Genomic DNA, 24982 nt, shown 5'->3' on the forward strand with positions numbered 1-24982 from the left:
TAAATGAGATACATTGTATAAGGTTTTTTTTAAACATGGACAGACGAAAGTGAACATTCAGCAAGCTAGGCTATAGCCTAGTGGGTTAAGTGGGTTCTTGGTCTTGCCCAAGGGCCTCCCACAGGCTGTCAGGGGCAACGAGCGGCCTTACCGTTCCTGCTGATGGAAGATTGGTGTAGATCTACTGAAAAGGCCTGGTGTAGAAATCTAGGGCCTAACCAAGGACCCTCCTTTGGGCCTAACCTAAACATCGATGTCTGTCCCACCAATAATCCGACAATGAACGTGACTTTTTATGGAGAAGAAGATCCAAAGGTTACTCACTTACGCATGATGAAAGTCAGATTTAGGGACAGTATTTAGGACTGGGCGATTTGCTGTTGATCTACCAAACTCCACAGAAAGAAAGAAACTATGAAAAAAAAAATGCGATTTATTCTAAGATCCTTGGTTGCCGCACAGCGTTAATCTTTAATGTCTGAAGTTCAGATAGTATCTTTTATATTGTTTGTGTTCCTGGAGGGGTGGCCGAGGATGAACCCGGGACGTTCAGTTTCTTCATCATAAGGCGAGATACTCCATGTCTTTGAACCATGTGCAGAACATGACAACGATGTCGTTAAAAATACGTTTTTGATCAAGTCGATTGATGGGATTTGAAGCTTTTTATCTGAGGTTACAGAGCTATCTTGTCCTATGGGTGACGAAAGCTTCCGCATAGATCTGGGTACGACATCACCAGTAGATCTCCTGCCACTTGTTGTGGTCAGTTCATCGACACCACAAAAGTTTGAGAAGTCCACCAAAAAATATGATAGTAATTGTCGATCAAGCTCAAACTCAAACGCCAATGTTGTTTCGTCCAACTTTGATTTGGATATTATCTCCATTTCATCCGGCTCTGATCACCATGATGTTATAGATCTAGATGATCTAGATCTAGATCTAGACTCAGATATGAATGTTGTTGTTATAGATTCAGAAGGTAGTTTATCAGATGGTGATTCATGCATAATTACAGATGGAATTCATGAAACGTTGCCTTCCATTTCAGATGGGTATCCTGAAAGTGTTCCGAGAAAGAAATTGAAATTGTCGTTGCAACGAGTTAAATCGGATTCAGTATCAAGGCCTCAGAAAAAGCGCCATAAAACTGCACTAGATAACAAAATTGATCCACCTGATGACCTTCCTGATCTTCAAGTTATTGCTTCAACAAAAGCGAACATCAGTAATGTAGATCTTAAAGTACTTGAACTTGAGCAAAAGCCAAAGGAAAACGAACGAGGACATGGTGGATCATTCAAAAATGTATCGATGGTCAAGAAAGAACTTTGTTCATCAAAGGGCCATGTTAATCATATTATTGCACTTCCTAAAAGCCGACATTTGATTAGAACAGATCGAGAAAGTGCTTGGGAGGTATTAGATTCTTTGCAAAATCCGTCAGGGAAGACAAAAGTGCCATGTACAGAGGATGAGGTTTGCAAAAAAAAGACTCGAGACAGAATCAATGCTGAGCCATTAGAAACTTTATCTTTTCCCTTTCATGGACTTAAAAGTTTGTGCAATTCTTTCAACAGTGGAAATGATGGTGGCTATGAGAAAAGTGAAAACAACCATGATGTGTCAGAAAAGAAAATCAGGAAAGAGGATAAATGTGAAGAAACACAAGCTTTTTTGTCTTCCATGAACGCTGGTGATTCAGTGTATGATGTACCAGTTGAAAAGCCTGTCTGTATACCTTGGGATCCGGACAGAAGTCAACATACTTCTTCTTTATCTTCAGTACTTGAGAGAAGCAACAGCATGTTTTATCATCAGGATGGCTGTAATAGGTCTGCATCATCAAAAGAAAATGTGCAGCAAGGATTGCATACTTCAGTAGATACATTGGATGATTTGAATTCAAAGGCAAAAGTACCTCATGAGGAGATTAACTTTCACAAAAAGGCAACTGCTGGAAAAATGTGTGCAGAACCTTTAGTAGGGTCTGTGCCATTTCTCCTTTCTGACTTGCCGTTCAATTCATTTCTAGACAGAACTGAGAGTGACACTGAACAAAGGGAAAATTCCCATAAGATAGTCCAAAAGGAAAGCTTGAAAGGATGCTTGAGTGATGAAAAAGAAACATGTTCTACCTCTTTGAAAACCGGTGGTTTAAAGTCTGGTTCCCTAGATGAAGTGTCTGATTGTGATGTTTCTCGTCACACACGCACATCTAGTCCATCATCAGGGGTTGAGGAAGGCAACAGCAGTGTTCTTCATCATCAAGGTGATTTTCACAGTGTGGCAAAAGACACACAGGTTCAAAATTTAGATTCATCAGTTTTCCCAAGAAAACTGACAGCTTCTGGGCTTCCAAAACAGATGGCTTATTTAAAAAGAAATATTATTCTGATGCCATCAAGTCCAGTTGTCCTTTTACCCTGCAGTTCCATCACTGCAGTACAAAAAGAATTCAGTTTTTACCACACTGATATAGTGGAGGCTGCTTTGGACTTCGATAACACGCTGGATGCATTAATTTTATTGCTAGATTTTTCTGCTTCATATAAACCAACCAAAGAAGTGACTGGAAAAGTCGTGAAAGCTCTAATAGAAAAAAGTGAACAAGGACCATTTAGACAGTTTGTTACGCTCAGTATTTTATCCCTTTGGCAGCAACATCCTGGTGTCTTTTCAATCTCTACCGATGACTTCAAAAGTGCAGTGTTATCTGGAGATGGAACAAACTTGTCTGTAATAATCACCGAATTGCATCTTAGTCTATTCACAAGGAACCTTTGTGATTCTGCAGCAGCGCGATATTCGTCTGCCTTCTCTTTATTGTCAGTGAATAAGGAGGGAAATAGGGAAGGCCTCAAGCTAATTTTGCAGACATTATGTGGCATGATTTTGTCTAAGTCACAAGAACAGCTCTTTTCTTCTGTTGCAACTGTGGAAAGCTGTGATGGAGAAGACCCTGCTTTGATATCCTTTGAAAGTTTGGCTCAGGTCTCTGCGTTGCAACATGCAGTCTCTCTTGGGATTGTATCATCAAGGAACGAGGCAAGTGTTTTCTTCTTGTTCTCCTCTCTGCTGGTGACTGTAATGTTAAACTTTTTTTTTTTTAAAGTGTTTTATGGATGGGGGCAAAAGAGGTGAGGGGGTGTTGGCAGAAAGTGGAGACAAAAGCAGACGACAGCATAGTTAAAGAGCAGGAAAGGGAGAACATTTTTTAGAAGAAAATTTTCCTGTGGCTTTCTGGATTCAAACCCAAGACCTATCGAATGAGAGGCACACACTGTAACCTCTCGACCACCAGAGCCCCTCTCCTTTTTTTAAGTGTTTTAATTTCTCATTTAAGTTTAATAGTTTTTTCGCAAGATAGTGAGTTCAAGATCCTAGCGTGTCTTTTTTGTGTGCACACTGTTTACCGGATGATTTCATTTTCTTTTTTTTCAGACCCATGTTAAAGTTTCTCTTGTTTTGCCTTGTCTGTTGTCACACATGTATACATCGCTGTCTTTTTCCCTGCTTATGCTCTGATCGAAAAGACTAATATTTATGTTGGTGTACTTATTATTACTTTTATTATTATTATGTCATATTATTTACTTTTTCCTCATCACTCCCTGGTCTGCAGATATTGTCTCTGTTTGTCCTGCCTCAATAACCCAGTAGTGGCAATGGGCTATTTTATTTATAAGACAGATGCTAATGCTAGCAAATCTGTCACTTTCAGACTTTGGGCTCTGTCTTAGTCATACTCAATAATTCGTTCCTATATGTGGGAATTGACCCTTTTAAGTGCAGAGTGGAAAACATCCTTTGCATAACAGATGGCAGTCCTCCTGTCGTCGATAATCCGTGCCTGTCAACTTTCTTATTGCCAGCGACCACTTTAAAAATTGCTACCTTTAGGAAGCCCAAAAAATTGTACTGCCCACACATGTGTTTCCAAGCAGAGCATCTAATAATACTTGTCACTATTCAGATAATCACCATCTTACTTTACTTTTACTTTTTCATCCTCTGTTGCCGTTAAGCATCGAGGGGGGATGCAGTTTTCTATGGTAGGCCAACTCCGCAGCTCTTTCAGTTGTGATGTTATAATGTTTTCTTTAGGGTTTCTTTGACAACCTCGATCCACCTTTTGCGTGGCCTTCCTCTTCCTTTATAGCCCAAGTGCTTGGTGTTGTCGGCTCTCGAGGCTGGCTGGTCAGGTGACATGCGTAACAGGTGGCCAAACCATTTTATCCTCTATCTTTCTTTGTAACGCAGGGAGGACTCAGTGCTGATAGCTGCTATTACTTCTTCATTTCTCTGCCTGTCTCGTCTCGTGATGTTAAGCATTTTGCGGAGACATTTCATTTCGCATGCAGTGATTTTACTTTCATGGGTTTTGCTTAAAGCCCAGGTCTGGCACTGTATAAATAACATAATGTTGGTATGAATATTGAGGTGATAAGCTGTCTCTTTGTGTCCATGGAAATGTTTGGATGAGATAGGAGGGGTGCGAGCTGGTAGGTGTCAGCGTTGGCTTTTTGAGTTCGCATTTCTATTTCTCTGTCTATGGACCCGTTTTCAGAAAAAGTGCTGCCAAGATATTTGAACTCCTTCACCTGTTTCAGTTGTTTACTGGTGACATGGATGCTCAGGGGACTATGGTTTCGGCTCACTTTCATAACTTCTGTCTTTGATGTGCTTATTTTCATGTTGAATTTCTCACAGCTGTTGTTGAGTTTGGTAGTGTGATTTTGGAGGCTTTGCTGGTCATGATGAATAAGACATTGGTCGTTTGTGAACAGAAATTCATTTAGGTTTTCTAGGCTTTGGTTTCCGTCTTGCGTTATTGTGTCCATATATATATATATATATTATGGGGAGATAGAACGCATCCCTGTCGTACTCCAGATCTTACTTTGAACCAGTCTGTATTGCCTTCCTTTGTTCTTACTGAGCTGCTACTGTTGGTATAGCTCTGACATTATCTAACATTTGTCCTCTGACGCCGCACCATACTTTTTGAGTGTCTTCCAGAGTTTTGCATGGTTTACTCTGTCAAAAGCCTTCTCCTGGTCTATAAAGACAATCACCATCACCCACAAAAATTACCAAATCATCCACAAGTGGGCAATATTGCCCAGGCTGGCAAGCACTGTTGTAGTTGTAGATAGTAGTATTTAGATAAATCAAGAGGTTCCACGTTTAAAGGATGCAAAATAAAATAAAAAATAGAGTGATGTTTATTAAGAGCAAATTTATGAAAGGATTATATTCCATGGCTGTGTGTGAAACTAGCAGGCTTGAGAATTGTGCATTCTGATTTATTGAGTTAAGCTGAACATAGCAGAGTGGCCTGACATGATTTTCATTTACATGTGATGACATTTCAATGAAAAATGGAAAAATTTAATGTAGAAAATAAAGTTGTCTTGATAACTAAAGTATGTCTTTGAAAAAGTTGTTTTTTATTTGGTAAACGAAAACAAGAACTGAATTTTCAACTAAAATTAATGAATAACGTAGGGATCCAGTCAGTATATAGGCATGTCCTTTGACTTTAATCAAGTTGCATTTTAATTTTATCTCTCTTTCTCTCATGTAATGTGTTTTGTTTCATTCTAAATCTCTAAATTATTTTTTTTCTTTCGTCCGGGATAGAATGAATGCTTGCTCTTCTTGGCTGGTGAATTGTCACAACTCTACAAAACTTTGCACTGTTGTGAGTCGAAGGTACTGTTTCTCAGCACACTGGAAATACCCAAGCTGGTCTTGCTTGTCATAAGACGATTGCTCTTGGAACAGAATGTTGGTGCTGTTCATTTCAGTAAATGTGGCCCGTCAGTGGCTGCACTGCTTCCTTGTTTCAGAGATGTCATTTCTTTACATTCAGCGGTAAGTTGAAACGTATTTATAAAACTTTAAAAACATGAAATTAATTAAAATTGGATGAAAAAAAACCCACTCCAGTCTAGCAGGCATCATAGTGAACATCATTTAATGAAGAAATTTTCAAGTCCTGAATTTTTTCTTTTAATTTAGAATTATACAATCTAGCATTCCAATAATAATGAAATCAGTGGAATGCCGAAACCTATTCGTTTTGTGTACAAATTTCAGATATTGAGGATTATGGTCAAAGTTGGACTATTTGGTCAGATGTTTTTAGGTATTCTAGAGTTCCTTTTATCCATGCCAACATGCATGTTGTGTAAATTGTCATGCAGATTTGGTTGTTTTTAAAAAAACTTTTTTCCCCCCTCATAATAAATAATATTCACATCTACCAAGATCAGTTGTTTTACACGACCAAGAAAACTTTCTGCCTATTTTGCTATGTCATAGTCCACTCTCTGCTACAAGTTCACCTATACATGACTTTGAAGAATGCTGGCAAGTTGTTGCATACTGTGCAATTTCTGTTGAAGAGGAAGTGTGCTGGCTGTTGACACATGAGATAGCAATTCGTAACTACACAGGACCGCAGACTCTGGACACCCAAATAAAGTGTGTAGGCAAGGCTAGATCTACCACTGAACACTTCTGTCAATACCCATATTTTTGACTACACTTGTACCCTCAGCTTAAGTAGGGATTGTTGGCCTACACTTATACCAATCTCTCTCTCTCTCTCTCTTTCTCTCTCTCTCTCTCTCTCTCTCTCTCTCTCTCTCTCTCTCTCTCTCTCTTTTGCTATTCTCTCTCTCAACATGGTTTACATTTTCAAAACACGCATACGGCATAAACAACTCACCCTTACTGAAAAAAACTGATGTCAGCGAGGGGTAGGGTAGGTCTTATAAAACGCTACAGCAAATTTTGTTTACCAAAGTAGTGAGTGAGAGAGAGAGAGAGACAGAGAGAGAGCAACCTCTCTATTAAAAACCAAGGACAGTGGTTATGGTCAAGGATGTAGTATACATCAGAGGTTTGTCTGAGCAGCCTAGGCTATACACTTCAGTTCGCTGAGGGTGCTTGCTGTCATGTGAAAAGATGTTTCCTGTACTGTATGATTGAATGTGAGTCAGTGCGTTTCCTCTTCAATAGTTGTTCATTGTTTCGCAATACACAACAACTTGGCTGGGGGTTGGAGGGCGCCACTGGTAGGTTCTAGGCCTACTACTGCTTTACTTTCCCGCTGTTGTTTTTGTCTATGTGTTACTTTTTCCCTGCACTAACTAAATGACCATTATTGTGTCTCTGTTCAAACAAAGCAAACAAGCAACAACTTCCTGTCATTCTGCATTGAGGTCTTGGTGAAGTTGTAGTCTACTAGTAGTGAGTGTACCATGGTGGAGTAAAATAAGAGGAAATGCTTCTCATGGCTCAGTTAAGGAAAAATTGCTAATCCAAGCAGATATGATAAAAAAAATTTTTTTTTTAAAATCTGAGTGGCTATGAACCCAAAACAAATGTTGATGTGGCATAAAAGGCATAATTTAAAGCATTTAGCTCCTCAAGATGTGTCCTGATACATGCCCCAAAATCCTGGAAAAAGATTTTCCTTTAGAACTATCATACACATACATGTGTATATATATTTTTTTATTTTTTGAAATATATTTTTTTAATTTTATTTTTTTATATATATTTTTTAAATTAATTTATTTATTAAAAAAATTTTTTTGTACAAAATAAAACGATTTGGAAAAAATGCAATTGTATTAGGAAAAGAATACTGCTTCCAGCGAGCCAGTTTCCACTGCTATACAGTGTGGGCGAGTTATTTATTTCTCCCATTATAGTTGTGACTATTGGGTTCTAATTCGTTACCCATCTATTTCTTCAAATTAAAAAATAACCAACTCCTCAAGAGACTCTAATTAGAAATGGTAGACTGAGAAATGAACTTTGAATATGTTTTTGTTTTGGTTAAGATCACCTCATAGGCTGAGTTTTTATGTATTAAAAAGTTTTTTGTTGTTTATTTGTCCAATTTTCAGCCCATTTTGTCATATATATATATATATATATATAATTATATAATGTATTTACGTTAAAAATTCACACACACTCTATTTTCGACTATTCAACTCAAGAAAAAAAAGAACACAACAACAACAACTCTATTTTGCTTTAAAGTCAATTCTAATCAGACATTCTTTCTAGACTTCACAGAAATGGATGTGACACTCACTGCGCAATGCCGCTCTACGCTCTAGGTGCACAATGATAGGCTCCAGGCAACGCTACTCTAGGTGTTAAATGGTTAATTGTCCAACTTTGTCTGCCGCCCTTGATATCATTTAAGAGTCGTACTTTGAGACATTTATACACATTTTCATGTCCTGCCAGATTTACAATGTGCTTTGCTAGACTGTATGCAGTTTTTTTTTTAAAAAGTGACGTCAGGTTAAATACCGTCAACTTCACTTGTGTTGAAGTCGCTTTAGTTGATCTTCATTCAATTTGATCTTTTTCTTGGGTCCCAGCACATCTTTTTCTTTACATTTGTTTAAGTCAAATGGTTATGTTGATTTAAGGGTGACCTTATTTAGGCCACATATGGCCTAAATAAGCTAAACCTCCCTCCCTAACCTTATTTAAATAAGCTAACCCTCCCCCCCCCCTCCCTTACCTTATTTAGGCCACATGGCCTATATAAGCTAGCCCCCCACCTAACCTTATTTAGGCCAAATAGAGAGAAAGAAACCCTCTTCACATCCATCTTCAATTACAGCAGGACATGTAATGAATCTAGAATCAATTTAAGGTCCTTTTCTGTATAAAAATCTGCAGTTAAAAACCTGTGCTGTTGGTACATGTCTGAATTACCCGTACTGAATTTATTAATAATTTATACGTATTTTCTTCGAAAGTGGATAGGTGGATCTCAGGGTGTAGTCCTTTTCTGTATACAAATCTGCAGTTAAAAACCCGTGCCGTTGGTACATGTCTGAATTACCTGTACTGAATTAATTAATAATTTATACGTATTTTCTTCAAAAGTGGATAGGTGGACCTCGGGGTGTAGCGTAACATCGTTTAGTGTTAGGGTAAGGCAAGGTTTTAAAAAGAAGAAGAAAAAAACCATGGTGGGCAGACTCGGTTCGACATTATTCCAGTTAAACTTCAACCTTAATCGTCATTCTTAATTTTTTAAAAGACTTTTTGGGGGAAAAAAGTGGTTTGTTTAATTTCTTTATTATTTTTTTATATGTTTGTTTGGTAAATCATCCCGGCAAATATGATGTATTTAACAGAATCTAGAGTAACACTGCCACCTGGCAACTCTGAATGTCTAAGCATTTTGAGGATTTGAGATGAGCAACAGATTAGAATGGCATGGTTATGCTGATAGGCTAGTCCTACTACATTAGATCATATATACAGCAGTTTGTTTTTAAAGTAGATTTCTAGAACTAATCATGTATTCGCAAGATCAAGATTCTACTGATCTTTTATTTTGTGAGGGGTATTATTTCAAAATACATGTAGATGAATGATTATGAATGAAAAGTGGACAAAGGGTAGGAGTTGTGTGTGTGTGTGGTTGTGGTGAGTGAGAGAGAGAGAGAGAGAGAGAGAGAGAGAGTAAATGTAATAGTGTTTTTGTATGCGTGTGTGTAATGTGTGTACTGTAAGTGTGTGAGTGTTATTGTGTTCGTGAGTGTCTACCTGAGTTGTACGGTCCAAATGTACTTTATTTTGTTGAGAAGTTTACATATAATGCACACAACTACAAAACACCTCTTTGCAAAGTCACAGAAATATTTTTTTGTACTTATAAAGGTACAGTGCAGAGTGATTATAAAAATCACCTGCAATGATAATCGGACAAAATGGGCAATATCCTTACTGCTACTAATGGTCATATTTAGACAAATCCTACATCATTCTCTTTGTTTTTCTTAACTGCTCATGATTGTTAAAGAGTAAGCCAACTAGGTAGTAATTCCCTAATATTATGGGCATTCTTAAAATTTTAAAACTTGTTTTTAGCGCTTTTCTCAAAGTAAAACGGATTCCGTTAAAAAAACAAATGACCATAAGTCAGCTACTTATTCTTTTTATTCAAAGTATTGTAGGCCTACATACATTTGTGTGAAACTGTATTTTATGCTTTCAAGTACAAAATCAAGCAAAATGTTCTTCAGATACATAGTAGTAGGCCCACTGGAACATTTAATAAACTGTAGAAAGATGACCAGAAAATAACAAAATCATCTTATGATCTTCACTTGCACTGGCAATTTTTTGGACAAATTATAGTGTACCTCATTACTTTTTTTTTTCACACACTTTTCTTCACTATTCATGACAACTGTTGTTTTCAGTTATTATGAATAAGTCATTTTCTTTGATTAGCACAATAAAAAAAAATTATTGAGTCAGAGGCTCGCTTTCTAAAAATTCCACTGCTAATGCTATTCTTATCAAAGAAAATGGCACAATTTGATAATGTAAAAATATCCAGAAAATAATAACATAAAATTATTATGTAGGCCTACTGAAAGACTGAGCAGATGCTTATAATCTCTGCTCTCTACTAGAATCTAGTAAGTTTGCGCAAAACAGAATTTAGGGGGGGGGGGGGGGAGTTGTATCTATCTAATAAAAGTAAAAGTAATTGTTATGGTGAGATTTGTTATTATTAACTCTGGAAAATATAGTTAGATGATGAATCAAGAATTAACTAGAATTGTACAATTCGTTTTATTTCATTTCCAAAGCTCAAAGGCATAACAATAAGTTAGGTCTTGCAGCTGTAGGCTCTCTGGCTGCTACCGGACTCGTAATCGTGAGATTGCGGGTTCCGGTGTTCGAGCCTCAGCTCGATCCGACGTTGTGTCCTTGGGAAAGGCACTTTACACGAACTTCCCACTTGGCTCGGTCCTATCGGAGACGGACGTTAAATTAGGAGGTCCCGTGTTGATAGGGGCGTTAAACTCATACCATTTCACCATTTTGCTCTGTGGCTACTTTTTCTAGCCTAGGCCTACTACTACTGATCCAAGACGGGGAATCTAGATTTAGCTATCACTTGCACTATTCAAAAGTCAAATACAGTCAAACCTGTGTAAGACGGCCACCCATTGTCAAGGAGAAAAGTGACCGTATAAGACGGGTGGCCGTCTTAGGCAGGACTGATCAAGATGAAGAAAACAAACAAATCCCATCTGAGGTCCCAATCGAAAGAAGCCGCATTGTTGTGGTCTTAATTGTTGTTGTTGTTGGTTTGTATTTTGTTTGTAATTTTTATTTTGTTGCTGATTTTGCACAAGGGTGACTATAAAACGAAATGTGTCAGACGAGGAAGACCGAGTGCCATGTTAAAACAAACACATGGGTCGCCACCACTCGGAGAACGAGCGACGCTTCTGTCACAAGTTCACGTCAACGTCCATTGTTACAGACGGGGTAAACAGTGACCACTCATCTCACTTACGATTTGTGTATGAGTTCTGGGCGGGGCTTATGGGTTATAAGGGATCACACGCTTACCTCACCAGCAGTTGAAAATTGGTAGCTATTACTATTGGTCAACAGTGGGAGGGGCCTACGCAACATGATCGGTTGGAGGGACTACCTAACAACAACGACAGGTGATTGAATTATGACAGCTCGCCCACAACGCCAGGGGCCAATGCACAATTTATCACAAAATGCAATGAAGTCACTAAGGTGGCCGCCTAAGACAGGTGTTATTGCTTAATGTGATAGAGATTGTGTGATAAAATATGGTGGCCATGGCGGCGTTGGACAGGTGCCCGTTTTACACAGTTAAATTATATAGAAAAAACGCAAGGGGGGAATGGAAAGTGGCCATTTGTACAGGTGGTCGTCTTTAGAGGTGGCGGTCATGGCAGGTTTGACTGTATATGGTAAAAAAACAACAACCTGTGAATTGTTTTGTCAGTCACCATAGCTGTATGTATAAATCTAAGTTGAATAATGTGATGCCCAAGCAACACGTTATCACTAGTGTGCAGGGGAGAGCGGGGTGCTGGGGTCGCTGACTAGCCGGTACAGTCGATTCGGCGGTGCGGCTTTTGTAGATCTATGCATTTTTACGGAAAGCCCTATTAGCGTTGTGAAAACTTCAACCTATACAGCTCAGGCGTCAAAAGATCTTGGAAAATAATAATAGGTCTTGAATTTTCATAATGTATACATGTATATACAGGATAACACAGCCAGTAGTTTTTATTTCATCGCGTTGTAAAAATTGCCTTGTTTTCAGAAACAAATTTTAATATATATCAAGTTCTACCGTATCGATTTTCACACGAAGACCACCATTTTGATTATCTTTCTTTTCTTTTAAAAAAAATGTAGGCCTGTCGGACGTGGCAGTGCAATTAACAAAACGGAGTTGTTTAGACGCATCAAAACAGGAGGCTTCATGGCCGATCACAAAAATCTACGGGGCGTATCGAGGCCGAGTCGCCCTGCTGCGTGCATGTTCACTAAACTGCCTACTAGTACTGTACTACTAATACGAGACAGTATGAGAGAGTGCCACTCAGGCAAAGAATAGATAGTGTAACTTTGACTCAGGCAGGCACGTTGTTTGTGTACACACTTTTTATACTCCAAATTTGATCCATAAGTCTATTCGGAGGATTTGACCTTTTCACTTGACCAAAGTGTGCCAAAATGGTAGACTAGCTTTTGCCCCTCCAGGAAGGAAAAATCTGGCCCTCATTCAAACCACTGGGATTGAGCAAAATTTCGAGTATTGTGCTTTGTTTTTACAATTTTCATTATGATTATGATTTATAAGTTGTACACTGAGACAAAACTGTACTCAATGAGAAAGGTGCACCATTACGAAAGTGGAACGAACTCAGTTACCTGAAAAGGGTAGTTTGAGTTTGAGCATATATGTGGCCTATATAATGTTCCGGGGAGGAGGAAACCTTATTTAGGCCACAGGTGGCCTAAATAATGTTAGGTGGGGGGTTGACCTTATTTAGGCCATGTGTGGCCTAAGTAAGCACTCCCTTGATTTAAACTTAAATATAAATACAACTGAGTTGAAGTGCTCTTTTTTTAATCCCTGGCCGCAAGTAGTATGCAACCGGGCAATTTATTAGGCATCGTCAGATTTTTCGCAGCAGTTTTTACACAAGTGGTACTTATGGTAAAAATACAATCATATTAAACCAATCAACATGTCTACATAGTAAGTGCACCTCTTTGAAACAATGAGGGGAGTATTGGGCCTGGGTTTCAAAACTATCGTAACTCGAGTTACGATATTTTTGCATTAAAAGATATGTTAAACTGTTTTCTGGAGGGCATCTTATGTCAAAACGGTGTACCATAAAGAAGCTCAATAAATAAAAAAGTTATGCTGTCATGAACATGTATCTTAAGTTTATTGCGGCGAAATCGTAGCAACAAAAGTATCGTATTTTGACTTACAATACTTTAAAAAACAAATGTAAATCTCTTTTTAATACAAAAGTATAGTTACTCTAGGTTGCAATAGTTTTGTTGCCGCAGACTTACATTGAAATAGAAAGATGTATGTTATACTGGTATCCTATCCTTGGGTATATTAGATTGTAATATGTCCTCCTTGGCATTGAAACTATCGTAACTTGAGATTCAATACTATGTAATTCATAAAGGAAGTTTTTCAACTTCTATCGTAACTCAACTTATGATAGTTTTGTTGCCAAGCAATCAGTGCCTTAATATCGTAACTTTTTTCAACCTGTAATATGGAAAAAAATCACATCCCCAAATTATCTGTGTGGAGAGAAAATCAGTTTTTTTGCTTCTCCTGAAAAGTAGGGTTTTTAAGATATGATCGTTTTGAATCCCAGGCCTGGTATGAAGGGTGGGTGTGTATGACGCCACGACACAGTAACGACATCTGTTGTTGCATCCTCATCCCCTTCCAAGCCCAAAGGGTAATGCGCACTGAAAGACAATGAGGAATACAGTAAAACCTCGATATAATGTGCTGGGCTCAATATGTTCTCTTAGCTGTAACGTCTGGAGTCCTGGTCAGTAGTTTTGCTCTTTAAAAGCTATGTCTAAAACAAGAATAAAACGCAATCAGGTGCAGTGAGAGTGTGAGTTTTGTTAGTAGACACCGATACTGGTTTTGATGCAAGTGGATGTTAGCACCAAATGTCAGCCCCTGGTCTTGTGGTGTAGTGATAAGACTTTTTAGCATTTTATGCAGCCGTGAGAGAAGTGATTGAATTTTTCACCTAAGGAAGATATATTTATCGATTGTCTCTATCTTTTGGCTAGTATCCCATGCAGTATGGTTTGGCTCAATGTTATGACATGAAATACATATATATATATTAATATAGGCCTATGTCTTTTCATTTTACTTTTTTTACAGAACAACATGTGCTCTCAACATTGCCAGGAATATCCATTTCTGTTCTATTACCTATTGCGAAGTACAGCGGAGTGCATTAAATGTAAGATCTGTTTTGTTACCCAGTATGGCTTTATTGTTTTGATACTCGGCATAATCTTTTTTTCTTTTTTTTTGTATTCTTCTAGATGCAGAACCACATCTGCTAAGTAATGATGGAGTGTTTTTGAAAGATCAAGATAATGAGAAATAGAATAATGATAATAAAGAGAAAAAGCTATAGAAATTACGTGTAGCTTTAATTTTATCATCTCATAAAATTTGATCTATCAAATTGCTTCGTACCCCCTGAGGCGGTGCTACTGACTGGAGTGTCTTTAGGCCATCCCAAAGTGGGAACATTAATAATTAATGCGTTCTTATGCACAGTAGAATTGGAAATGGGCTGATTCATCAATGTTATGCTCATAATTGTGCCTGAACTGCAACAGGGAATTGCTGCTTTTTCTTTCCTAATCCTTACTATCGTCCTTTTCCCTCTACTTCTTTTGTAAATTGTATGTTTGTCACACACTTGTGACCCGCTATTTCCAGGGTGCCTTGATAGTGGAAGCAGACTTTGTGCTGTTGAAGCTAGAGAGGTGAGCAGAGTAAGCCTGATTCCCTGTAAGGACTTCTCTGTTGACATCTACCCCTTGGCACTCATATGACCTTATGTAATGAGAGCGCCGTAAAACCTCTACTAAAACAAAACTAACAAATTGTTTCTGCATATTTTTTTGTTCCCATATATTCTGTCTTTTTTTTTTTTTAAGTGTCTTGGGAAACCATTATTCTTCTTTTTGTCTTTACCATCATTTTAAAAATGTCAGCAACTTGTATTTTGTGAAACCGCCATCATCTATCTAGTAGAAAGAACAGAAAATTTACTATACTCTGTCACATTTTTAAGTATACACTGTGTTAAAATGAAAATAGCTAGTTTCACAATTAGTCGATTTTCTTTAAAATTTCAAGAATACGAATTCAATCAATTTTAAATACGAAGAAAGCTACAACAATACGGAATGTTAACATAACAGTTTATTCACGACTTACAAGAGTGTGGGGGTGGTCTACAAAAGTAACACGATCAGTAGCATTGATGATGGCCTGACATCGTCGCCGCTTTGAATCAATCGATCGCTGCACTGCCTGTTGAGGGATGTTATTCCACTCTTCATGCGATGCTCTCTCAAGTTGAGAAAGTGTCTGAGGCTGGGGTTGTCGTATGTTGTTCAACTCACCTCTGGTTAGTCTTGCCGTTTTGAAAAGATTCTGTAGATGCAACAGGCGTATAAAATGAGCCTCTCTTTGGGTAGTTTTTCTTCTCCCACATAGGCGGTGTCGATCCTTTCCTGATTTTGTTTTCTCGGGATCCATTGTTGTGTACACAGTTCTTCGTGTTAAATTAAAATGTCTCGCAACAGTGGATACTAAGGCACCCCCGCGGATCATTCCAACCAGCTGATTTAGCACATTTTCTCGTAGAGCGTGACATCAGGAAACGTAGACAAAACAAGTTTTATCACTGGCGAATTGTTACTAAAATGACAAAGCTTTGATGTGTGCTTCTTTTTTAAACAAATCATTGCCATATCAAGAGTAATTCTAAAAAAACACGAAACATGTAACATGCATGCAGAGATACAAAACCACTCCCGCGTTCAGAAATCTGAAAACAGCTCACCAGCGACAGGTAGGGCCTATATCACGTAATCAGTGTGTAAATTTGAAAGTAATTGGTGTCATAGATTTTGTTTTATTCAGCTTCAAAATGTGTATACTTAAAAATGTGACAGAGTATATTTACCCACTAAATGAAATGTCTTTCACATTAGCTAGATTAGTGTTGCAGGATATTTTGTAGCAACTGTTTTGTTACCAATTTTCATGAAAAACTCTATAATAATTTTTTTAAAAATTTTTTGCAGACCGCATGAATGAAAGCCCTCGTTCACGGTTGCTGAATCGTGGTTTGGCTCGAGTAATGCTCAACGAACAGGAAGTTACAGGACTGCGTCAGTGTGTTCTGGAGTTCAGTTGTTCTATGATGAAATGTCCACTCTTTCAAACATCTTCTAGGATTTGGTTAGAACTTTTGGACTGTGTTGTTGGTTCATACTGTAATTAGATGGAATTTGAGTCTTAAATCATTTTCCAAGCATCGATTGAGAAAGGACTTTTGTGCATTGTGGTGCCTAGACTGTTATTTTGGCACTTTAACCACTGCACTGATCAACCAGAAAATCCTGGGGGGCACGACTATCATTTGTCAGCTAGAAGCACTTGAGGGAGCCAATAGATCTTGACCTTGTGGTAAATTTGTGAAAGCCTGCAATGGTGTGTTATTCAGTTTGTTTTTTGTAAACAAACCTGTAGAGGCTTTGAAAATGCATTGGAGTTGGTTTCAACCAAACATGGTTAATTCAAAAACAGTAAGAAAATAAAATCCCTGAGAAACCTCACTAAACCGAAAACTTGGCCAAACTGAAAAAAAATTGGCGGTCCCACAGATTTTGGTTGAAGTTTAAGCAGACCACACTGTTCATGACAACATGAAGCAATCCGGACCAAGCAAAAACACTTTACAAGTTCGTTTGGTGATTTACTATAACACTGTATTTTTAATTCCCCCTCCCCCCTACAAACTCCCACCTTTTTGTGCTGGCAGCCCGTCCAACCTCTCCCAACCCTGGCACATGCTGAGGCACAAGACAAGCCTTATAGTCATTATATATATCAACAGTGCTTGTGTTGATGTGGAAAAGTACCTCTGATTGATTGCATAAGATGGCTGTGTATCTCTGATAGGTCAGTCTTAGTATGTAGTGTCTGATATGCAATTGATTAAGTGTGAAATGATCTAGCGTGCAGGGCAATCAAATTTTATCGATGACCGCTTGGAACAGAGTATATAATGTTCATGGCATTAAAGTGAGTAATAGTATAGTGGGAGAAAATGTGTGAAGTCACATCAGCGCAGGCTGTTCACCCTGTAAGTGACCTCATTAACTCTCAAGTTTGGGGAATACAATTTTTTTGTTGTTGATTGTAATGGATAAAAAAACGAGAGTCATTTTTTGCTTCCATGGATTTCAGTTTTTATTGAATCAGGGTTTGTTATAAATGCATGTTTCACTGTATTTTAGGGCATCATTACCCATTCTAAGAGTTCAGGGCAAGTATCAAAATTGCCTGTCAAGGGTAAGGAAGAAAAACACTGAGTAATGTGAGACATACAAAAAATGTAGTATTTGTTCCTTGTTGTTCTGTGTTGGTTTTTCATTGCAATGTTTTGTTTTACAAGTTTAGCTGCAAACTTGGTAGTCAGTATACTGTGCGTATGTGTTCTCTCTCTCTCTAAACACCCCTTCCCCCCCCCCATTAAATTCCAGTAAATAATATGCCTAAACAATAAAGATAAGAAATAGCAGGGAAATGTATTACACAGCCAGCTCATTGTCAGGACTAGAATCAGAACTCCATGCTTCCAGCCCTTGGCTTTGACTCCCATGTTTTAAAATATAGTGCTCCGACCAGCTATAGTTATCTTGTTTGTGATTTTTCAGGTCACACACTCTCTCTTAATGTTATCTGCCGGAAGAGGGTCTAGAACTAGAACCTTGAAATCTTATCCCACAGTCATGCTCAATGCTGCATAATTTCAAGTGACGGAGTAAGAATAAGACTGTAACAATTTTTTCTTCACTTGACCCTCCAGTTGGCCATCTTGAAACTTGTGTCAAATTTTTCTCAAAGTTTGTAAATTACAGCAGAATCTGCTTAACTTAAACTTAAAGTGAAATCTGTGGGACTGCCAGAATTTCTTTGGTTTAAAAGACGAGTTTTTGGTTAAGAGAGGTTGCTCTAATAGTAATAGAAGAAGTAAAAAAGATTTTCTTTTCTTTTGGTTTACTGCTGTTTTCAAATTGACCATATTTGGTTTTTAACAAGCAGACTCCACTGTAGTTAATTTTCAACCTCTTTTTGTATTCAAATTGAATGCACTAAATGATTCCATGAAAAAGCACCACTATTTTGTACTTTAGTGTGCTAATTCTATGTTTTTGCTCATTTTGAAATTCAAACAGGACAAATTATCATTCTGGCCTTCTTTATTCCGAGACAGACAAAATATAAAAGGAAAAATTGCATATATGGTATTGTTTGTTTATATGGTGCTTGTGTGTGTTGAAAAGAATATGTACACGAAATTTGCAGGTATATGGTTGCTAAATAGCAAAGTTATAATACAGTGGAGTCAGCTTAAGTTAAAATCTGTGGATCTGCCAGAAGAGATCGAAAGTGTAGATCAGCACACTATATTGCTGTACTGCGCTCAGGGCTAGGCTAGAAAAGTGAGACTGCCCAATGCTATTGACATCATGAAACACACAAAGTGCCGCCACATGCTCATGTATGGCCTACTCTATGTGAACTCACTTTGCAGAGACACTATCAATAGGCCATGACCAACCGCGGGTTGTGCAACAGACATAGGTCTACATTTGATATCCTTGCGTCACGATGTCTGCACACAGTGAGGAGGCCTATCGATGTCTGTGATAAATGTTAGCAAACAGTTGAATACGTGTGTCACTTTCTTTTATTTTGTTGTCTTGAAGAACGCAAGACTTGATGATCTGCATTACTTGAGGGTTTCTGGTGAAGATTTAGACTTCATTTCTCTCAATTCTTATTGGTTTAGAAATAGGAGCACTCCGCTATTTGACAGTTTTCTTATTTATAGTATAGGACAAAGATTGACCCAAAAAATTTCTTTTACTTTTCCACTGTTTTGGGATTCACTGTGTTCAGTTTAAGCAAACTCCACAGAATTCTGAAGGAGAAAATTGTGAAATTATGTTTTAGTAATTTTAATAGGCGATAATTGTAATAAAAGTTCTGAGGAAATATTTTTCCATATTATATACTTGGTCTTTCTCTATCGTTCCTGCCAAGCAAAACTAAATTTCATTTTAACTCTCATTGTCAGGACTGTTGAATTAATAGTAGGCAAGGGTTAATTAACAGTGAAAGAGAAGTTGTTTTAAGTAGCATTGTAATTGTATTGAGTCTTGATACTTTGGGGGGGGGGGGGGGGGGATATACCATTTTTACATATGCTCCCCTCCAGATTCCCCTCAGTAGACTGGTCAAACTTAGGCCTTCTGGAATCTGCAGTGTGTGTAGGACTCTTTTAGTCTACACTGCTGTGACCTGTGAAGGCAGTTGGCTCATGAAGTCAGTGGAGTGATTGTGACCAATTAAATTTTGTGTTTTACTGTATGAACCTTGATGACTGTTGTCAGTGATGTAGATTCATTAAAGGTAAAAGTTTGCCACTGACCTGCTGGGTCAATCATGTTGATGAGGTCATTCTTGGCATCTTTTTTAGTGACCCTGTGTGAACTGTTTGCTGAAAACTTATTTTTATTGTACCTCTGGGTGGATGTCATGTTGGCCAGATCACACACAAAACAGGAGGAGGAAGGTTGGGGGGTGCTTTGCAATTAAATGTTTTCTCTTGACCAAGAAAACACAGATTTCCCAATGTGTGCACCAGTGGCTTTTCTGTTGGTACTACACAAGAATTGTTTTGTTTGAAAAAAAACCCGGCGATTTTTGGTGTTTTAAATTGGTTGTTGACTCTGCTTATTTTGTAGTTTTACCACTTTCATGGTCAAGAAATAAGGTCATATCCATTTGTCATGGCCAGTCAGTTTGTGTTTGAATAACCATGAGCATGACGATCCACACATGAACCTTGTTACCATACGAATTGCCCCTGGTGTTAAAAGGAAAAAAAATACCCTATTTCGAAAGAGGAAAGAACACTGAACACAAATCATGTACATTTGTTTTTTTACTTGTCAACACTACTTTGGAGAAAAATGGCATAAATTTGAAATGAAATTGACGCTTCACCCAACTTTTATGCACTTTTCCAGTGTGAAAACTCGAATTGTTTCAGTACCTACGTGTAACTGTAGATCTTTTGATCTTATTTGATTTACATTATGGCATCATGGGTGATGTAGTAAAGAATCAATATTTTAGTTTATCAAAATCTTTTTAGGGAGTGTTTTGTTGAAAATTAAGTTTAACAGTAATACGGTAAGAGAAAAATCATTTGAAGAATTTATCCATGTGTGTGAACAATTTGATTTTGATCCTACGGCAAACAGAGATACTTCAGATTGATCGCAGCGTGTAATCACAAACCAGTCCCAGGATAGGCCACAAGCTTGCTGGAGGCCAAAATTTGTTACAAAACTGTCAGTGTCAACTGTACCTGTAATACCTCCCTTTATTAGCCTTTAATGTTTGCTACTGCAAAGTGAACTTTGCTTTAGCTGAATGGATCTGTGATTTTGTTTTTTCTCTTGTTTTTCTTCTAGGTAAAGCAGATATCATGGAATATATAATTCGCTACCCCAGAATTACCAAGTTCTATCTGCTCAGTAGGCCTACCTAGTTTTGAGAAATTTGACGTTAAAACATTTTGAGTTTCACAACATGTCAATCTTTTTCTAATGCAATTCTTTGAATATCTTGATAACGATTACGAATAATCCTATGATTTTGATTGAGCAGGTAGGACATTTGGTTTCTGACCTCTTGGTTTTAGTAACTCAAAACGGCCAAAATTGTCATATAAAATTTTGTAATTCTAAGTTAACGAATTGTTATGGTTCATGATTAAAGCTAATTGGTCACTTTTAGGCACAAGGGGGCTATACCGAAAAATGCTGTTTTGAGAAAATTGAAGGTAAAGTTCTTGCCCCTTTTTCAGTTTCTTTAAAAGACAAGGAGGGTTTTCTCTATAATTAAACAAATATAATACACACCAATGAAACCAAACTTCTCCTATAGGTAGGGCAATATCCATTTTTGGTGTTTGTCAAGATTTCTGGAAACCCCCAAAATCTGGGTTAGCCCGCTTGTCCTTAAAAGCGACCAATTTATTGTATGAAGTCTGAGTGTTTATCGTATTCAGTTTCTTTTTTTATCCTCATTATTGTTGTTTCATAGACACCTTACAAAAATGAAGAACATGTAGTCACATTTTGTTTCAATACTGTTCATAGTGGCCAGAAAAATTGACGAAATTCATATTGCTGTTATTTTATTGCTCAAGTGTTCAAATCAAACTGTGTTCGGGGATTGTGAATGGAAAAATATATCATGTACAAAATTTGAAAGAATTCTTTAATTACTTGAGGGAAATATATTTATCATAGCAGAAATATGCACAGACTTCATAAAATATGCACACAGACTTCATTTATAATGTACCATGGTCAAAGGGTGCTACATCCTATGATTATATTATGTGTCACGATGTGATGGAATCAGGCGCTTGTCAGTTTATGGGCATGTGGAGTTATTTATATTATGTGAAAGCTGATTTATTTGCTTTGCTTCCAATGAAATAAAAATATCCATTTATGTTGAATAGAACTGAAGATACTTGTGTTTGAAGGAAATGAGGTCGCCTGGTTTCAGTAGTGAAGTTAGCGAGAAAATGGCTGCCAAAGTTTGGTAACTCCAGCTAGTCTTTGAAAACTGAAAAATGACATATTTTGTGCCTTTCATCAATGTTTTTCAGTAGGATTCTCGCGGAAATGTGTTTTTATATGTACATAAAAGAGGTTAAAAGCCAAAAAATGAAAATTTTATCAAAATTTCTAAACTAGCGGAAAAATGCCTGTTTCTCCTATTTCGTTATTTTGACGAGCGCCTGATTCCACCACACTGCCTTACTCACACACACATTTTTATAGATGATATATATATTATATATCAGGTGCTCGTCAAAATAAATCAATTGAAGAAGCTAGCATTTTTCTGCCAGTTTGGCAATTTTTGTTGAATTTTTTTTGTCTTACTAAGAACATATTTCTGGGTGGATTTTACTGAAAAATGTTGATGAAAGGCACCAAAAAATGTAAGATTTCAGTTTCCACGGACTATCAAGCTAAGGAAGAAACCAGACAAGCTTTAAGATTATACCAATAATTTATAATAACTCCTCATGTCCAAAATTTGGATATGAAGTTATTGGTCTTCTCATTTGATGAAAAAAAAACCCCCACAATCTTGATAGAAGAGAAGATTATATTTGCGATTGAAGCAGGTGAGGTGGCCTGGTTTCAGAAGTAAAATTAGCAAGAAAATGGCAGCCAAAGTTTGGTGACTTCCATAGTTCAGGAGTCCTTGGAAACTGCAAATGTACATTTTTCGTGCCTTTAATCAACATTTATCCATAAAATCCACACATAAGAATGTTTTGAAATGGACATTTAAGGTATTGAACCAAAAAACAAAAATTCAAAAAATAATTTACAGACTGGTAGTAAAATGCAGATTTTTTTATTTCATTACTTTGACGAGCGCCTGATTTCATCATGCCTCACATATATATTATATCATGTAGGCCCTACATGAATTTATGTTACTAAAATTCAGTCTTTAGTGCTTTTTGTTCTTGCTGTTGTTCAGTCTTTCGAGTGTACCCAGGAAAAAGTGTTGAAGATCTTGAGCCGTTAATTGTTTGGTTTTTTTCTAAGAATTTTGAAAACCACATAGAAACAGTGATGGACATGTATTGTGATGTCCATTCGGGTTTTAAATTACAATGTAATGGTGTTCCTTCATACCCATAATCCACCAAATGAAGTTAAATGTATTGAAATTGTTTAGGTATAATGCCTCTTTCTACACTGTAAGTTGTAAGGTTATTTTCAAGAGGAAGGACCTTGGAATTTAAAACCCATTTCCAACAGAGCCAAGCTAAATAGGTGCAGAACTTAAAAAACTTCCCTCATTAACCGATGATCTGAATGCCTCGTTTGGTACCATATTCTATGAAGGGCCAACAGCTCTGTAGTCCAGCATGAAACCAACTGGGCTAAAGACGTGCCTCTCACCTGTATCTGTCCGTGAGTGTCAGTAACATTTTACCTGCAAATGTGCAGTCACATTCAATGCTTTATTTGTTCAAACATTATACAGTAGGCTCTACCTCTTGGTGTCCTTGACTTGGAAACATTTTGATCAAAAGGTAGGAAAAATAAAACTTTATTGGTATTTTTGCAGTATGGATTTAAAGTTTTGTCAGATACTCAGAATATTATATAATTTTTTGACGGTATCTTTCTTTTTCAGATAAAGTTGTCAGAACATATGTTGTAGGTTTTGAATCATGTCATGTAGATAATTGCTGTAAAGTGGATGAAACTTTATTGTAACTTGTCAATCATTAGCACAAAAGAATATCAGTATCGTGTCATGTAGCCTACATTATGTATGTCATTGTTTTTCCTAACTTGTAATAAAATGAAAAATGGTCTATCACCCACATATGCTTGTATCACTGATGTCCTGTCATTACATCTTGATATCATCATTAAAGGTGCTGTATGGACAGTACAGATGAAATAGCACCTTTGGTACTTTTCTACAATAATAAAGGTTTTTGAACTTTTAAAATTTCATTATTAAACTGTTAACTGTTAACCCGTGTCTTGTTTTAATTGCTTTGCTTTTTGCTTACTTGTAAAAATACACATAGGTCTTCTAAGGAAGGTGCCTGACTTTTAAGTTTCAAGCTCAGTTATAACTCAAAAACATGCTGTGGTTTTTTTTTTTTTTTTTTTTTTTTTTGGGGGGGGGGCTGTTTTTTTGTTTTTTTAAGATGTGAGACCAGTCTGCGTGTATGACGCTTGAATAGATTTTCTCTCTTTGATATTTTTGTACCGATAGCTGGGTGACCAAGTAGGCCTATAATATGAGTACTATGATTCGTGAGCTCTTCATCAACTTTATGTAATGCTTTTTGCGGAAAATACAAAAAACAACTCTGGATTGTTGGAAGGGTAGTGCAGTAGGCTAGGTGAGTTGGGTTAGATAATCATCATTTAAGTTATAATATTATAAGGCGGTATTGTCGAGTTAAATTCCCCTTTTAAGAGGAATGGGTTTAGTTTAGTTGGTGGAGAGCCTCGAAAAAAACTCAAACAACTCTGTCAGCATGCCACAAGCTGACAAAACGCCTTTTTAAAAATTCGCAGCAGTTTCGAGATTAAGAGGTTTTTTTTTCCGTCATCAGCATTATAACCATTTAAAAAAGGCGTTTTTCCTAAATTTGAATTTTAAAGAACTAGTCACAGTCTCACTTTGATTTTTTCACACAAATAGGGTAACCGATCAGCCTTGCTGTGTTTCAAAAGAAGAAAATTGGCACCAAAAATTAAAAGACGTTTTGTCAGCTTACCAGAACAGTGTTCAACAATTGGAATTGCGAAGTCTCAAGTCCTGGGTAACACGTAACAGTAGTAACACCTTGAGACCTGCAAGTCGCAAGCCAAATTCCAGGTCCAGGGGATGTAATAAAGTATACGAATAGTCTCTTTGATAGTAAAGCCATCTGCATTACTTCCCTTTATCGTTATCTTTATAACCACCTATGTTGAGACGTATGGAACATCTTTGTGATACTTGTTTGGCTGATAGTTAATTCAGTTTGTTTGGTTTTTGTTCTGTTTTCTGTTGTATTAGTATGATGGCATTGAAGTTGAAGCCTTATCGGGCCTAGGCCTGCCTACCCCTTTTATATCGAGGAGTGGACTCAACCAATCCGCCTAGGACGAGCAAGTC

The 24982-nt window shown here is 37.3% G+C and overlaps 1 protein-coding gene across 1 annotated transcript; it reads left to right on the top strand.

The window, feature by feature from the left end:
- The first annotated feature begins 31 nt into the window (after positions 1-31).
- On the top strand, positions 32-20121 carry LOC101854210. The gene is made up of 4 exons (XM_005110212.3): positions 32-3051; positions 5650-5883; positions 14300-14381; positions 16252-20121. The coding sequence occupies exons 1-4, from the start codon at positions 697-699 to the stop codon at positions 16449-16451; spliced, it is 2871 nt and encodes a 956-aa protein (XP_005110269.1). The 5' UTR covers positions 32-696; the 3' UTR covers positions 16452-20121.
- Positions 20122-24982: the final 4861 nt, after the last annotated feature.

This window comes from Aplysia californica, unplaced genomic scaffold (genome assembly GCF_000002075.1).
Source record: "Aplysia californica isolate F4 #8 unplaced genomic scaffold, AplCal3.0 scaffold00865, whole genome shotgun sequence".
Classification (NCBI taxonomy): Eukaryota; Metazoa; Mollusca; class Gastropoda; order Aplysiida; family Aplysiidae; genus Aplysia; species Aplysia californica.

Bases quoted from the DNA above. Each gene is read 5' to 3' on its own strand.
- LOC101854210 (XM_005110212.3), top strand. From the start codon at position 697: ATGGGTGACGAAAGCTTCCGCATAGATCTGGGTACGACATCACCAGTA. The intron at 5,884-14,299 runs GTAAGTTGAAAC...CTTTTTTTACAG, and splicing joins TCATTTCTTTACATTCAGCG to AACAACATGTGCTCTCAACA. The intron at 14,382-16,251 runs GTAAGATCTGTT...AATTTTTTGCAG, and splicing joins TACAGCGGAGTGCATTAAAT to ACCGCATGAATGAAAGCCCT.